The sequence below is a fragment of the Ceratotherium simum genome, chromosome 1 (assembly GCF_057802395.1).
Source record: "Ceratotherium simum simum isolate JZ-2026a chromosome 1, ASM5780239v1, whole genome shotgun sequence".
Lineage (NCBI taxonomy): Eukaryota > Metazoa > Chordata > Mammalia > Perissodactyla > Rhinocerotidae > Ceratotherium > Ceratotherium simum.
The window spans coordinates 55,344,395-55,362,630 of NC_141900.1; the positions used below are offsets into that span (position 1 = coordinate 55,344,395).

General features: G+C 42.5%; 1 protein-coding gene across 2 annotated transcripts in view; it reads right to left on the bottom strand.

Moving 5' to 3' along the window:
* The window catches only part of RAPGEF5 (Rap guanine nucleotide exchange factor 5), a 220,801-nt gene extending 203,220 nt beyond the window's left edge, over nt 1-17,581 (bottom strand). For both annotated transcript variants that reach the window (XM_087428762.1, XM_004418931.3), the window contains exon 1: nt 17,306-17,581. In XM_087428762.1, the coding sequence (XP_087284888.1) occupies nt 17,306-17,536 (231 nt within the window). In that variant the 5' untranslated portion in view covers nt 17,537-17,581. The remainder of the gene's footprint in view (nt 1-17,305) is intronic.
* Nucleotides 17,582-18,236: the final 655 nt, after the last annotated feature.

Consider the following 18,236-nt stretch of genomic DNA (forward strand, 5'->3'; position numbering starts at 1 on the left):
TGTTCAACAAGTATTATTGAGAACCTACTATCTCCAGGCACTGGTCTAACTGCGTGGGGTACAACCATGTATGAAACAGACAATCATCCTGGCCCTAGGGTAGCTTACATACTAGAGGGGGAAAACTGATCATAAACTAAATAAATAAGTTAATTATCAATTGTTTATGTTACAAGGTGGTACAGGAATAGGACACGGGAAGGACGTAGATGTTACAATCTTAAATAAGGTGGCTAAAGGGCCTCATTGAGAGAATGGCCTCCGAGCAAAGACTTGAAGCATGTGAGGGGGTATCTGGAGAAAGAAGGTTTCAGACAGAGAAAATAACAGGTGCAAAGGCCCCAAGGTGGGAGCATGCCCAGCATGACGGACAACTAGCAAGAAGGCTAGTGAGGCTACAGCAGTGAAAGAGGACAAGAATATGGCTTTATTAGATCGGAGGATGAGACTGTCTTCTTTTGTCTATAAAGCAAATTCTTGGCACTGTTAACACATCACTCCCATTTATATCTAATGTAAAATATGTCAGAATCTCTGGGCAAATCAAAGTATTGTATATACAACCTTTGTTGCCTAATAACTAACCTTGATTGTCATTTTACACTTGGCTTTGTTCATTTCACACTGTAACAGCAAGTTTAATTTTTGAGATCAAAGAACTGTCAGTAGCATAATTGCTCAGTAAAAGTAGTTTTTGCAAGTCTTCATTAAAGAGATACTTGTGTGTTGCATTTCATGTGAACTGTCAGTTCTATTGCTGACAGACTGCTTTCATTTCTTTCTTGAGATCTTAAAGAACAGATAAGCCTATTTCTTTGAGCTGTATCCAAAATTATTAGTTTAGATGTTATGCAGCACATAAAATAAAATTAGATACCACCCTTACCACGGTAATGTCGATGTAAACCTGGTGAACAGACAATCCCCAGTCCTTACATGACCTCCACTCTGAAGTTTTCCTCTCATCCCCTTTGTGATCCCAAGGTACTTTCTGCTCTATCATGTAGTTATCATGCTTTGTATTTTGTAATTTGTACAGTTTTATAAAACTACATTTTAAAACTATTAACACGTTTCTCTCTCCCACTGGACTTGAAGACTGGGATCATGCCTTTATTCACTTCTGTATTCTCAGCTTCTGATGCTGAGATGTTACTAATATTTGTGCTTTTCTCCTCCCAAGCTCCTGGGAAGAGGACACTTCCCCAGTGCCTTGGTGTCAGTGAGGTAATGTGACTTGCTCTGGCCAATGAGACGTGAGCAAAAGTCACTTCAGGCAGAAGTGTTTAAACATCCATGTGAAATTCTCCATTCTTTCCTCACATGTTGTAGTCACTGTGGAAGATGATGACACAGAAATGTCATAAGATGGAAGCAGACCACCACATGGACGACAGCCACCCTGGAGAGCACCCAGAGACAAAATGCTCTTTTTGTGAGCAAGAAATAAACTTTTGTTATGTTAAGCCACAAAGATTTTGGTGTATTTTGGTTACTGCAGTAAAACTTAGAGTATCCTGACTGACAAATCAGATAGTAGGTGCATAATACAGATTTTTAGAAGGAAGAAAAGATACCAGGAAATGCAAAAGCGAGGATGGCTGCCCTGGATGGCAGTCTGGGACGTGAGGGGTATGCTACATTACAAGAAGCTGCCAGCACTGAAAGAACGATTAACAAAATCATTCATCCGACAGCAACTAGAGGGATGTGCAACTATGACATGCAACTATCTACTGGCGCTTTGCCGGGCGAAAAAAAAAAAAAATCATTCATCCGCTTTACTTTGTCTTCTATTTAGCCTTGTACTCCCAAAGCTAATTGCTTAAGCAGAAACTTCTACATTTATTAGTCATTAAGAAATGAAACTGATTTTGAATTTCATAATCTTACTTCTCACCAGAGCAATACCTGCTTGTATACATCCTCTGACAAAGACAGAAGTCCCTATTTAAAGGAGGTAGTTTTGAAAACATAATGCTAATCAACAATCAACACATTTGTAAACTCTCCATCCCCTCATGCAGATCAGTTAGATAGTGGTTACTTGAGTGTTTGTAAAAGTTGCTCTTAGGGGGTGGGGGTGGGGTGGGGAGGGCAGGGTAAGGGATGGAGGAGGAGAGGATGATGTAAATGCTGTAAGAGCTAAAATTGTCTAAAAAAAATTTAAGGGAGGTTGGATGAGGGCTTTCCTGAGAGTCTTAACAGTCTTGCGTGTTAAAGATAATCACGCAAAAGTGGTCTTAAATCACCCAACCTCCTAAAAAGAGCATCTAGCATCCTCTTCCACGTGAAATGGGCCCTCACTTGGGGCCAGGTAAACGGTCAAAGGATGAAGAAATAGGAGAGCTGTGCAGTGAAACAAGGAGAGCAAACAATAGGATGAGCTGATTCAGAGAAGATGTGCTGGGCAAAGAGCCCACCAGGAAAGCCTAAGGGAACAAAGCTTGGGGGAGGAGAAGAAGAAAACAGGAATGGTAAAGCCAAAGGAAACGAAACCCCAAATGAAGACGGATAGCTCATTCCAAGGGAAGTGAGTAAGGAGATGAGCCTTCAAAAAACCAGGAGAAAGGCTAACCCGAGATTTCTCGGGGCCAAACCAGAGAAGGAGATACTAAGAAGAGAAAGGGCTCATTCTCCAGCTAGGGGAATGGGGAGGACTTCCACTCCAGACTGGAGGTGGAAACAAGGTAGATCAGCAAGAAAAGTCCTTGCCCCAGAGTCTGAGACTGGAAAAGAAGCTGCATGACCTGAGGGCCCAGCCGTGCTCACTCCTCCACAGCGAGCTCCTCTTTGTTCCCTGGACAGGATATGGACTCCCTCACTGGGGTTATTGGACTAGAATCCCTCTTATTCCCTCTAGTCAGTTTCCACTAACAGCGATGTTCACGCATCACTACTTCTGGGCAGCCTCCATCTACGAAGACTCCATCCCCTTCTCGGCACATTAGGGCTCCTCCCCTCTGTGCTTCCAGTGGCTTGTCTTCTCTGGGTGCCCAGCCACCAAATCTTATTGGATAAACGGCCAGAAACAGGGGAGAGTGGAGCAAAAACAAAGGGTTCATAGGCCTTAAGTCATAGACCACAGTGACTAACATGAGTGATTCATCAAGATTTGCCTCAATTGTATGAGGTCACACCTCCGATTCCCTCACTCATCCATGCCTTCTGACACACAAATATATGAAAACTCAGAAAGAGGAGAAAAAAATCTCAGAGTTAATTTTTCCCCATAGAGAACTTTTCTTCTTCCTAAAGAATTGTAATAACAGAAAATTTGAGATTCAGGGCCTGTTTTGTCTTTAAACATTTCATTTACTAAGACAAGGTATTTAGATGTTGGTATTCAACCTTTACTATCCCAAAATTATCTATAAAAGTTGGGAAATAGTTTCAATCTGGGCATAACATTTCAATAAAAAGGAACTGATAATGACACAGAACTGGTACGGATTTGTGTTGTGGTCCTGCTTCACGGTGAGCTTACTGTAGAAGATGTTTTGGCTGAGCACCAAAACCATGAAAAATGGTTTTCATCTTATTAACACACCCATCACTGGAACCCATTGGCAAAGGAACCAAAGGTGTAATTATTCTATTCAACTATTTGTTACTTTGTGAAAGTAGTTTTGGCAGGCATTTCAGAACATGTTCAATATACTGTGACAAAATTTAGCAAGATCAAAGTACCACATAAAGGTCTTATAATGCCTGTGTACAGACTAACAATGCTAAAGGTGTCAGGGAAAAAGTCAGGGGCAGGAAAAAAAAACTGTCAGGCAATTGTAGGGAAAGAATGCAAATTCCTTGTATAAAAGCTTCTCTGATTCTGAACCCTCGCCATCCAAGATTATGTACAGGAATGATGCAGAAATGACACTTGGGTCACATTCTAGCACAGTTATAGCTTCCTACCAGGAACCTCTCGGGACCTTCTGTGGTTAAACCCAGCACACCACTTCAGAGGCCAGGCCCCTTCCCTGCTCCTCACCCTCTATCCTCTACCCCCTCTTCAGGGGCTACGCCAGCTTCTTTGCCCCAATCACTGCCACAGCCCACTCCACTCATGTGGTTCTTCTCATTAAGGCTGCACCTCCTACTGTCACTCTTCCCAGCACTGCTTCCTTGGGCTCCTCCATCAGTCAAGGGTCCCCTCAGAAAAGAGTCTATCAAAGACGTGTGTGCAAGGTTCAGGGACCCAACAGGAAATGTTGCAGCACACACTGGCCAATAAGGACAAGCATTTAACAGCCATAGGCAGGAGGGACCAGGGGAAGACACAGCTTTACTGGAGGCTAGAGAGGGCTGAAGTGACTGAGCAGGGATTACCCAGCAGTAGCTGTAGTTACAGATGGTCACAGACGCTGCCCGCACCACCCTGAAAAAGAGGGAGCAGGAGGGACAGATTCCCCTGACTTCTCTCTCCTCCTGGCCTTCCACTGACTGAACCCAAACCAAAGCCAGATGGCAAAGAGAGCCCTGGTGATGAATATCCATAGAGGGCAGCCTCCAAGGTACAGATTAGAACAAAAAAGGGTAGACATGGGATGGACAAACAGAATAATCAGCAGAGCTGCCATGAGCCCTTTAGGTCCCAAATACTCATCACTTCTTTTTTAACAGCCAGTCACTCTGTGGAAACCATAAAGGGGAGTTTCCAATATTATTAATTCAATAAAGGTCTTACTGTCATGGTCTTCCATCTTGGTTTGGCCTCCCGTCATGGAGGTGGCAAATAGAAAACCAGGTAGACTCCTGGCCTCAGTAATTTTCTGATGATGGTAACCAAACTTTTGAGGCCCTTAGACCAGTGCTACTATGTATGGACCATAAACTGGCAGCATGAACATCATCTGGAACTTGATATAAATGCAGTATAAATGATATGCATATAAATGACATAGATTCTTGGGCCTCATCCATGAGGTACTATATCAAAGTCTCTAAGATTAGGGCCCTGGATTCTGTGTTTTAACAAGCCCTCCAGGGATTCTCATATATGCTAAAGTTTGAGAAGTCCTCCTTTAGACCCCATCTTTGATAGCTTTAGGGAGAATAGTCCATAGATAACCTATCAGAGACCCATGGACTAAATGAAGTCCAGCCTAAGGAGCCCCTGACTCTTTTTTTTGTGTGTGTGAGGAAGATCAGCCCTGAGCTAACATCTGCCAATCCTCCTCTTTTTTTTTTTTTTTGTGCTGAGGAAGACTGGCCCTGGGCTAACATCCGTGCCCATCTTCCTCCACTTTATATGGGACGCCGCCACAGCGTGGCTTGACAAGCAGTGCATTGGTGCAAGCAGTGCGTCGGTGCGCGCCCGAGATCCGAACCGGCGAACCCCGGGCCACCATGGCGGAGGGCGCGCCCTTAACCACTTGAGCCACCAGGCCGGCCCCACCCCTGACTCTTTTAACTTCCTCACTACGACCTTCAGCAACATACCACTGTTTGAGCCTCAGTTTTCTTACTTAATTGCTAACAATATAACCAATAAGATCTCTTCCAGCTTTTCAAAGGGATTAAAAATCATTTGGAATCCCTCAGATCTGTCATTTCAGGCAATGATGATGATGATGTTGATGTTGATGATGATGATGATGGCAATGACAACAGCAGCTGCTCAGACTTACTAAGCCTTCTCTACATAACTAGCTCTATTTTAGTAGTGCTGTGCATGTTAATTTACTTAGCCTCACCACCCCATGAAGTGGCCACTACCTTTGCTTCACAGATGGTGAGGTTGTGGCATATAGAAAAGCTCAGTTATTTGCCTTTGAGTCTGTATAAGAAAGGAGTACCTATTCCAGAGTTATGAAAATAGTAAAACAAAGTATATGAAAGCATGTTGTAAATGTAAAGCACTATATAAATGACAGCAGAGCGAACAGTCAACTACTGATGAACTGAATTTGCTGAGTGTTTTTAAGCTCTAACTTCATGAGATATTCAAGGTAGGTTAGAATATGACTAGGCAGCTTTTTTTTTCTCTCTTAAAGGAGTTATGTGCCAAAAGGAGTTGGAAATTTTAATGCTTCAACCGGTGTTATTTGAAGATTTCTGATAAATTTGCAATAGTAGAGGAAAACAAATATTGATGCTAATTTGAGGTTAAGAAATAGCTTTCATTGATGATAAGCAATAGCAATAAACCTCTTATCTAAAAGAAGATAAAACTGCTTGGTAAGATCTCACCAGACACAAAGCATTGCTGTCACAAGTTCTCTTCCAATACCTCTCCCAGAATTCTGTTTATGGCCAAACAAACCATTTAATCTTCTAGAAACGGATTTATAGTTATGTTCTTTTTACTCTTTTGATATCACAAATTCTTGATTTAATTAGATTCCTCTGGCATCTTCAAATGCTCTTTCTACTAATACATTATCTCCCTAACCCCCAACTCAAGAGATGTGGTGAATATTAAAGATCCATCTTTCCATTTGTCTAAGATACACCTCACAGTATTCTTGGGGTTGAGTTGGCATCTCAGCGGAGAAAGACCACTGCTCTGACCTGGTTAGCCAAGAAGCAAGACATGAAAACTGATCCCCTAGCTCACCGTCGATTCTCACAATAGAACACTGGTATTCCACCTTAGAACAGGGACTCAGGGCCGGCCCCGTGACTTAGTGGTTAAGTGTGTGCGCTCTGCTGCTGGCAGCCCGGGTTCGGATCCCGGGCGCGCACTGACACACCGCTTCTCCGGCCACGCTGAGGCCGCGTCCCACATACAGCAACTAGAAGAATGTGCAGCTATGACATACAACTATCTACTGGGGATTTGGGGGGAAAAAATAAATAAATAAAATCTTTAAAAAAAAAAAAAAAGAACAGGGACTCAGAAAGGTTAGTTGGCTTATTCCAGGTCAAATAGTCTTTAAGTGATAAATACACAGAAAAATGTTCTCTCTACTACACCACAGACAAATTCTATTTTAATGGATTGAAGTAGGCATCATACTTCCCCTATTTCTAAAAGGAATCATCACATATCTTTCCTTTTTTTTTCTACAGAAGAAGACTTCATACCTATATATAAACTCACAGCACAATATGCAGAAGTAAACCATTTGTAGTGTTTGTTCATTATAGTCAACATTCAGAGTGTTAGACCAAGCAGAAGTGATAAGCTGTTCAGTTCCCTCAATAGTAACAGGAGAGAGTAAAATAAATTTACAGTTAGCACCAAAGGCATAAGTGTTGAGCAATCACAAGTATTTGCATGTACACCTCATAACAGCTGCAGGTAAATGATTTGACAAGGTCAAATTCAACTGAACAACAAAACCACCAATGGGGCTGGAGTTTAAGTTGTTAGACCAGTTAGAAAAAAAAATATGGGAAGACAACCAGCTAGATTGCAGAAGCTCTGGTTTTCAGCACTCATTAATTTGAGTAAAGGTTTGTTTTGCCTTATTAGAAATCTTGAATTATGTTCTTTCTACAGATAACACAAACAGTGCAAAATGAAAGAAAGGTATTTTACGAAGGAGAAGCCAACGTCTCATGAACAAAGCAGATAAAATACAAAAAAAGATTAAGTGAGTCACAGAAGGTGAGATCTGCCAACTCCACACAAAGTATGGTGACTCAAAGGCTACTCTAAATCTACTGCCATTTGGGTATATTCATGGGTCTTAATTTTAAAAAATAAGAAATTTATATGGGAACTTTAACTTTCAAATTTTACTTTAAAAATGTATAATTATTTTTCAATAATAAACTATATATACAAATATATAAACTTTATATATATATAATTTCACTTAAAAGAATTTTTGTTTCTTCTACCTTCGACATTACTCTGAGGCTATTCATGCTTTTTGTAGGAAAAATTTAAATTTATTCTTCTCTGACATTTAAATAATTACCTACACAATATAAATTGTTAGTATAATCTCAATTCACATTTTTCACACTTCATAAATAGATACGGATTGTGTTTGTATGCACCATTTTAAAGCTGTGATTTACTTTGATGTTTCTACAGATAAACCATATAGCTACATTTAAAAATGAAAACATAACTTGCCATAGTTCCTTTATTCTAAGATACCAAAATTTGAAGACATACCATCAAATTAATAATAGCTTTACAGGGAAAAAAAAAAATATCCCACTAAATGATTACATCAGTTGTAACATGCATCCCTATTTAAAAAGGTTAAAATGAAAAAAAAAGAGAGAGAGAGACTATAATCAAGGAACTATATTAATTATTTTACTTAGAGAGAGGATACAGCAGAATAGGTAGACCTCGTAATATGGAGCGCGATTTCTCAGGTTCAAATTTTGGCTCCTCCACTTATCGGGTGATCTTAGGCAACTTACTTGGCCTCTCTGTACCTCATTTTCCTCTTTGGAAAAAAAGACATCTGCCACCTAAGGCTGTTATGAGGATTAAATGAGTTAATGTTCTTAAAGTACTTCAAACAACCTGACGCCATAAATGTACTATCAGGATTTGTTAAATAATAATCATCATCATCACCACCACCACCACCTACCAGGGCTCACTGAAGGATTGGCTACATTCAGAGGCAAACAATTTCCAATGCAACAAACTTATAAAAGACCTCATTCCAGGAAATAGTTACTGACAACTGAACGAGTACTTGATACTATGCTAGGTTCTTAGAGGAAAGAAAGATGAAAAGTAAAATAATGATAGAACAATGGTGCTACTCTCTAGAAGGCAGGCTAGTGAAGGGCTTTTTAACCAGGGGTCTGTGGTGACCCAGGCTTCATAACATCCACAAGCCCTCTGAAATGAGACGCAAAATTACATCCACGACTGCATTTTTCTGGGGTGCTATCCTTTGATTCTTAAAAAGGCCTGGGATCCAAAAAAGAAAAAAGGTGAAGAGCCATTTGCTTAGGGTAATCACACTGCATTAAAAGGTAAATATACCAAAGTTTAGTTTTTTAAAAAGATATTTGTGTATTGTCAATGATTTTATTCCATTGTAAATAGGTTCATCTACTTTGATAGGTATGCGTACTTCCCACTTCCTAATCTGAAGTTTTTAAACACTGAACAAGTCACCAGCATAAACATAAATCCTGGATTACGAGAAACTCATTCTACCTCTTCTTCCAGTGTTCCACACACACCAGAAAAGGAACCTACTCGTCTTATAAATCTCCAAGTACGTTAATAACATGGAGCTAGTCAGCTCCAAACCTCCCGAGAAAACAATGGCTTCTGGGATGAGTCACGCCAACCTTCACGTTTGTGGTACAATAGCTGGTATTGCTGGGAGATGACAGACAGCTACTGCTCAAGCCATCGCCAAAACTGGGAGTAATTAAAAACTGGTCCTGGAAGCCATTACTGAAGACACTGGAAAGAAAATTAGCCATGTTTTGCACTAAGACTTGAAATGTCTCGTGCACCCATTGTTGCAATACACCACATTATAATTACGTGAAAGTCTTAGAAAACATGGTATTGTGGAAAGGCCACAGATTTCGGAACCAGACAGTCCTGGGCTCCATTCTGCCTCTACTACTTTCTAGCTGGGTGACCACAGAAAAGTTACTTAACCTCTCTGGACTGTAATTTCCTCATAGGCGAAAAGACCTCCACCTTTAGGGGACTATTGAAGTTTCAATTTGAAAAAGATGTGCCAGTATCCACAATCGTGTCTGTGGAGTTTCCCTTTTCCATATCTATGTCTGAATGATTTATTGTAATAATAATTTACCACAAAAAAATAAGTCACTGATTTTAACTATTTTGCCTTCACATAAAATCTTGTAACTTCTCATGAACTACTTCCAGGTCACATATCATTACTGGAATTATCAGTATTCCTAACAAGTATTGTTATGCAATATTGAGGCAAAAAAAATCACAAGTACTCAAAGTCATCACCAGTGACTTATCTCCCACCTTTCCACCTATTTTCAGCTACACAAGTTACCAGGCACTGCCAAGTCAATTTAAGAGACAGTGCAAGTGTGAAACTAGACTATTTTGTTATGGTACCAGCATTTAGACACCACCTAAAATATTCACTATATGTTAGGATATCACATTTTTTAAAAACATGGTATCCGACATAGCATACGAAAGCAAAATTTTTTTTGTGCCTAGATTTCCATAAATATGTCCATGAAAGTCCATTTGCCTAGAATCAGCATCTGCTGGGAAGGAAAAATTTAAGCTCCAATGTGCCCAAAACTTTCCATATACTGTCTCTATTCTTGGAAAAACCTGATCCGTGGTACATCTCATTATAAAGGAAGAAACTGAGGCTTAGAGAGCTCAGAGAATAACTCAAGCGAGATACACAGATTCCAGAGGCACTGGGATTCAAATCCAGTTTCTGAAGCAATAGCCCATGTTCTTTTCCTCTGATCTAATTACGCAACCAAGCCGTCTGAGGGGTCAAAGGAGAGAGAAAGAGATAAAGTAAGTACAGCATTAACTCGCCATTGAGTTCCTTTCTAGAATTCACATGAAATTAAAATAGAACAAATGAATCTATAATTTCTTTTCCTTCTTCCCAAATAAATATATTTAGAAGTGGCATCTGTGGAGTTTTACTTTATTTGTAGCCATGGTCAACACAGTTTTACAAAACAGTGTCAAGGTTCGAGCTGGTAGGAAGTCAATGTTTCTTAAATAAGATCACCCTATGTCCCTCATATCTGATCTGACTCACCTGCCCTGGAAGACCATGCCCCCCTTAATGGCCTCTGTCTTCTGACAGGCTACTATAAGCAGATAAGAAAAAAGTTAGCGGGCAAATTCACAAGCTTTTTGGGTTGGCCTTGATCAAGGTGAGTGATTTTTGCTTGTGACACACTGAATGCTACTTTTTAGTAAATATTAGTTACCATTCACCTGTATTTGCAATACTTTCCCCCCGCCCCCCCCCGCCCCAGTAAGTCTATCACAAGCATCTGTGTGCTCAAGTGAAAGAAAAGTTAACGTCTGGCGTTATCAGCAGCATCACTGACCACTCTCAGAGTAGTAAGGTCATATCAGCAGGTACTAGAAGGCTATGGTAGCTTACAGTAAACAGACCCTTTGCCCTCAGTGCATTTGAGGAAAACCAGAGAGTCAATTCAGAGGATGGACTATGGAACCAGACCGGCTGGATTCAAACCTCCCTCCCTCCACCCACTCTGTGATCTTGGGCAACTTACATCTGTGTTTCAATTTCTTCATCAGTAGAATGCAAATAATAGCATCTAACTCATAGGCTTGTTGTGAAGGTTAAAGGAAGTTTATATCAGAACATGCATGGCACATAATTAAATGTTATGAAGTGTTAGCCATTGATTTTAATTTAAATACAAAGAACAAATTACATGCTTTGCCTGTAAGTTATGTGTATAAAAAGACTATAAATTGGGGCCTGCCCAGTGGTGTAGTGGTTAAGTTCGCGTGATCCACTTTGGCGGCCTGGGGTTTGCAGGTTTGGATCCTGGGCGCTGACCCACACACTGCTTCTCAAGCCATGCTGTGGCAGGCGTCCCACATATAAAATGGAGGAAGATGGGCACGGATGTTAGCCCAGGGCCAATCTTCCTCAGCAAAAACAGGAGGATTGGCAACAGATGTTAGCTCAAGGCTAATCTTCCTCACCAAAAAAAAAAAAAAGACCATAAATTGGGCATACTGATATACCTTGGAGCAGTATGTGTTTCTCAATCAACAAAGTCTTATTTCTGTCAGAGGAGGGTATTAAGTCAAACCTAAAGCACTCCAGCTTGGACAAAGGAAATGGGCTACCTTGTTCCCCTTTGAGAGGGAATCATCTGGGTAGAGAGTGTAAATGAAAAAGAGAGAACCACACATGGAGAGCCGCAGCTAGCTGTTCTTCCAGTTTCTTAAGTGTGAAGGCACCTGCCATGCCTCAGGGACGTGCCTGAGAGCAGGGTGGCTACAGAGAAGAGGTCAGGGTGGAGAAGAATAATCCAAAGGCTGAGAATCCCTGGAGGACTTTGGTGAACAGTCAACTTGGCACAATTGGTGAATCATTCTGGCTGCTGTAAATGAAACAGATTTCAAGGAGATGACGAAGGTGGTAGAGCACTGCAGAAAAGACCAAAATAGGTAGCAGCTAAAGCCCAAAATAAGTCAGTCCCAGCACTTTGACAGTATATATAGAAAGAGGGAATGGTAGTTACAGCTATTTCATTAGAGGGAGAAAATGACAGTCTTAGAAACAGCCTGATGAGAAGAATTTAAAAAGAAACAAAACTTAAAATAGAAGGCATAAGACCAACCACTAAGATGCAACCACTAAGAGAGGCAAAAGTTGGGGAAATGAATAGTTTTCAGTAAAAAGAATCAGTGCTCCTTGGGAAAATGGCTGACTTCAGATCTGGAGCAGGGAATGGACAAGATAAGCTTAGAATATCTTGTGCCAGAAAGCAAGAAAGGTATCAGAGACTCCTGGGGACTTGTAAAAAGTATATAGAAGATAAGAAAAAGTTGAGCATCAAAAAGAATACTGAGGGCAATGGATTGAAACAAACACATTAACATCCACAAGTTCTTAATGATACTCGAAGAAAAACTTAGTGATTATCACGGGAGGTTGTTAGGGCACCAAATCATTACACAGGAAATTGATAAAAGGAAAAAATTAAGCCTTTTCCCTGTCTTTCCTACACAATCTGAATTTCAGGTGACCCCAATAGTTCATGAAGGTAAGTTCTTTATAGACAGAATTCCACCTAAAAAAATGCAAGAGGAATGATATCAAAAAGACAAGAAATAAGAAGTGTTGGAGAAGATGTGGAGAAAAGGGAACCCTTGTACGCTGTTGGTGGGAATGTAAACTGGTGCAGCCACCATGGAAAAGAGTATGGAGGTTCCTCAAAAAATTAAAAATAGAACTACCATATGATCCAGCTATTCCACTTTTGGGTATTTATCTGAAGAAAACAAAAACACTAACTTGAGAAGATAGCTGCACCCTCAGGTTCATTGCAGCATTATTTACAATAGCCAAGACATGGAAACAACCTAAGTGTCCAATGGATGAACAAAGAAAAAGTGGTATATTATATGCAATGGAATATTATTCAGTCATAAAAAAAGAATGAAATCTTGCCATTTGCAACAACATGCATGGATGGACCTTGCAGGCATTATGCTAAGTGAAATAAGTCAGACAGAGAAAGACAAATGCTATATGATCTCACTTATATGTGGAATCTAACAACAACAAAAAACCAAGCTCATAGATACAGAGAACAGATTAGTGGTTGTCAGACGTGGGGGAGGGTGGAAGGGGAGGAGGCCAAAATGGGTGAAAGGAGTCAAAAGGTACAAACTTCCAGTTATAAAATAAATGTCATGGGGAGGTTATGTACAGTATGGCAACCATAGTTAATAATACTGAATTGCATATTTTAAAGTTGCTGAGAGAATAAATCTTAAAAGTTCTCATTACAAGAAAAAAAATTCTGTAACTATGTATGGTGACGGATGTTAGACTCATTGTAGTGATCATTTCACAATATATGCAAATATCAAATGATTATGTTGTATACCTGAAACTAATATTTTGTATGTCAATTATACCTTAATAAAAAAAAGTATAAACCCTAAAAAAAAAAGAGCAATGATAGATTTAGATCATCACCATTTTGCAATGCCTAATGAAATGGATCTAGGCTACAACCATCTATGATGCTAAAATCATTAGGTGAAAGGTAGAAAGGTAAGTTGACTCTACCTGAACCCACTCATCAATCTTAACATCTCACAAAGAGACATCCAGACCTCATGTGTCTTGTGATGTGAGGCAATAGATTTTATACAAACCACCTACGAAGGATGCTTGCCTTCAAACCCAAATCTAACCAAGCTTCTACATCTAACTGCCCGATTATAGGAAACATGAAGAATAGAGGAACAAGTTAAATGACACCACAAGTAAGAAATCAGCCCAGAAAGTGGGATATTCTGCTAAACAAATGACCTGCTCTCTCCATCAAATCAATGGCGGGAACAAAAGTGCGGGGGTGGGGGGGGACATTATAAAATAAAATAGATTTAAAAACCTAACAACCAAAGGCAATGTGTGGATCTTGTTTAGTTCCTGATTCCAACAAATCATAAGTAAAAAGACATCTTTGAGAAAATTTGAAAATGGGAATTATATTAAGGAATTATTGTTTATATTTTTTGGTGTGAAAAAGGCATAGAAGTTGTTTCCTTTTTTTAGAAAAGAAGTCCTTATCGGAGATGTAAACTGAAACTTTTATGAGTGAAATGACATGTTTAGGATTTTGCTTTAAAATACATCAGCTTCCACAAAAAAAGGCAGGCAAGGGGGAAATAAATGATACAAGACTGGCAAAATGTTAATAACTGTTGAAGCTTGGTTGTTTATTATACTATTCTCTCATAATCTCCATAACACAAAGTTCTAAAAAAAATGGTTAATAGGTTTTGGTGGAAATTCAAGCTGTGCCTTATCTCACCACTGATCTTTAGGAGGTAGCTAGGCTCCTCCCACAAAGCAAAATTTAGTCACTCCCCACTCAGCCTAATGAGGTGCAAAGAGTCTTAATCAGTTTGCATTTCGAATTCAGTATAATTAGAAGTGACTGAACCAAGGAACCCGGGAGTTCTGTAGTATTAACCAAATGTCAGCTGAATTTTTCCCAGTAAGAGATCTACCAGGCACCCAGTTGGGCAATACAACCTACAAAGAGCTTACTTGATGACAGCTGATATCAGATTGTGCAGATTTGTTGGAGCCCAAGGCAGCATGGACAAAAGGCACAAGTTTTCCTAAATCAGATCTTGGTCAATACAGAAATTGCAAACTTTCTTACCAACTCGTGTAATGCACAGAGCTGCTTTTTTTTTCCCCACAGTGGTAACGAATTTGTGTTAACTTGTCCCTATAATCACTCAGCTGTAATCTGGAGGTGCAGCCCATGAGATACAAAACTAAAGGTCCACAGAAGAATCTAAGCCATGATTTGTTTGCATCAGCATCACTGCACTAACCAAGGAGCTAACCAGACGACCCCAGATGCTCGCAAGTCACCAAATGGATTGGCATATCTCACTTGTTTTTCTCTTTCCTTCAAACCCATTCTGTTACAGACCAAATGTTTGTGTTCCTCCAAAATTCATAAGTTGAACAAGTCCTAACCCCCAGTGTGATGGTATTTGGAGATGAGGGCTGTGGGAGGTAGGGTTAGACTAGGTCATGAAGATGGGGCCTCCATGATGGAATTAGTGATCTTGTTAAAAAAAGAAGAGAGATTTCCCTCTCCCTCCATGTGCACCAAGGAATGGCCATTCCTCTTCCTGTGAGGACACAGTGGGAAGGCGGCTGTCTTCAAACAGAAACAGAGCTCTCACCAGAAACCAAATAAGCTGGCACTTTGATCTTGGACTTCCAGCCTCCAGAACCATGTGAAAATAAATTTCTGTTGTTTAAGCTGCCCAGTCTGTGGTATTTTGTTATGGTAGCCTTAGCAGACTAATACAGGTACATATTCACCTGCTTTTCTTTCTTTCAAATTCCATCCTACCTCTTTGTTAGGTGAAATTTCCAAAATCACAAAGATGGTTCCATAGCCAAAGGAAGGGATAATAGTTGAAAATTATGGGTTTCCAACATTGAAAAATTTGACAATCTTCCTCCAATAAAAAACTGGCCATGTGCTTACGAAATATGTTTGGAATGGCCCAAAGAGAAGTCATACAGTATTAGAACCAAAGAAGGATTAATAAAGTATACATTATTAGAATCGACCACATTTAGAATAATTAAGAAGGTAAATATGTATATTGGCGAGGTGTACAACATCATTCCAGGCAGCAAGAAACACAAGCCCCTATGCAGATGAACACTACAGATCTATTTATACAGAAACCTTGAGCAATTCTCCTCACAGATTGCCTGGCTGCCCTCATGTCTTCAGTATTCTGTGCCATGAAAAAGTAACTCTCAAGGATAACAGGAACGCGATTTGACCTACTTTTCCCTAGATTCCTGCAAAGTCTATAACTCTGGTTCTCGCGTTTACTTAGCTGTCACATCTTTGGGACACATTTCCTCACTTTCTTTGCAGGCAATCCTGTATGGCACACATTAAGGTGTAGGCAATTCCTAAACTCCCCTGGTCATGGACTTAAAAACATCCTATTACACCCAGCTAATCCTCAGAACATCTTCTGAGGTAGATCATGTATAGTCATCCCTACACGGGAAGAAAAATGCCTAGGAAAAAAATACACAGCCTAGAAAGGCTGAAGACCTATGTCCATTCAGACCCTTCCCTACCCAAGGGAAGCCACACCAAAACAAGTGTTTCTCCCTAACTCAAAAGTTTCCACAAATGGATCTTTGCAAGAGCTACAAGTCCTCCATTAAGGTCTTCTTTTAAGGCAGACAACCAAGACTTCAATTTTTTTTCAAATTACAGCTCCCCAAATCTACATTGTTGTAGCTTCTCAATAAAGCCTGCTTAATGATGGCAAATTTTTTAAAACTGAGTAGAACCCACCAAAGGTGTCCCAAAGCCCTGATGACCCTGAGTAAGCCTGAGGCCCGGGCAGGGCCTGCTGAGTGGCTTGGGAAAGATCCCAGGAGCCGAGCAGCAGGCTGTCCAGCTTCTCTTAACGTACGAAACATGTCTGACCTGCTCAGGCCATTAGATGCACGTAGAACCCAACGAGGGACACTCCTTCACCAGGAAATCATATCCGATCACACCATCAGGAAGTCAATATTTAAGATTCTAGGGGGCGTGCACCCTCCTGCTCAAGGGGGCGTCACCGAAAACTAAGTCCTGGAGGCTCCGGAACCCACGAGCTAGAAGCTCGCCGGGGACTTCCAACTCCTAGGTCTCCCCTTCGGCGGTGGCGGTGGCGGCGGCCAGAGCCCGTCCCGATGCCCAAAGCGCGCAACAGGGCGTCCAAAACAAGCGCACACGTCTCATGCCTCCTGCAAACCGGGATCCCACTCGGGGGGCCTGAGGCTTGCTGTCGGGACAGGGCTGGCCGACTGTTAGGAACCCGGACACCTGCAGCTTCCCCTCTGGGGAGAGGCAAACGGCTCTTCTCCCGGCGATGCCCGCTGTCCGGCAGCCGGAATCCAGGTGCTCCTGGGTTAAGTCAGGTGCAACTGGGGGAAGGGGAAACCGTCGCTCACCGGGGTGGCATCTCACGACCCTGCAGACCCGGGACCCTCTTCTGCCCAGTCTGGCACAAGGGCGCCCCTTCTGCTACCTCCCCAACTTCGAGACGCCCTCCTCAGCGGCCCGGGAGGGTGGGCGCGGGCTCCACGTGTCCGCCGCCCATGCCACTCACCCGGCCCCCGGCGACGCTCCGCTTCCTCCGCAGGGTGAGCCCGCTCCGCAGCAGCGCGGGCAGGTCCCTCAGCCTCGGCCGCGGCGGCGCCGGCGGCTGCTCGCGCTCCGGCTCGCGGGCGCTGGGGCTGCGGCGCAGGACGCCGTCCGCCGCCGCCGCCACCGCTGCCGCGGCCAGGGCCGGGCTCTCGCACGGCGCCTGCATCTTGACGGAGCCCACGGCCATCCTCATGCCCTGACGGCGGCTGCGGCGCCGGCGCCTCCTCTCCTCCGCGCTCGCCTCCGCGCGCCGTCCGCGCCTTCGCCAGGCAGGGACAGGGCGCGACTGCGGCTCGGGCGCGGGGCGCGCTGCCAGCCGCTGCCCATTGGCGCGCGCCGCGGCCCCCGCCAGGCTCAGCCCCGCGCACCTCCTCCTCCCGCCCAGGTGCGCCCGGCCCCGCCCCGGCCCGCCCCGCCCTCTCCAGCTCACCTCCCTGCGGACCGGCCCCACTCTGTCACTCCCGGAACCCGAGAGGAGGAGGGTAGGACACCTTGTGTACCGGCTCTTCCACAGGTGTGGGATTCCCAGAATCCTCCTCCAAGCCCACTCTACTGCCCACCATCTCCCCCCGATTCCCTTTAGGCTGAAAAGTCCCGCTTCACCCCCTTTTCCTAACAGCCAGGGCCAACTTGGACTTCGACCAAGGAACTGGGAGTCTGGGACGCTCCGTCCTCCTCCCAACCCCTCCTTGCTTTTTGCACAGCCTAACCCCAAATCGTAATCGCTATCCCTAGAAACGGTTTTTGCCAAAGAACTTCAAAATAGGCTCTGTATTCTGCTACAAGTCAAACGCCGTTGAGACAGAATTGCCCCCACACTGTCCCCTCCGTGGCACACTCATCATCACACGATGAGAGGGGAAAACTTATGTCGGTTATGATAGGTGTTTAGC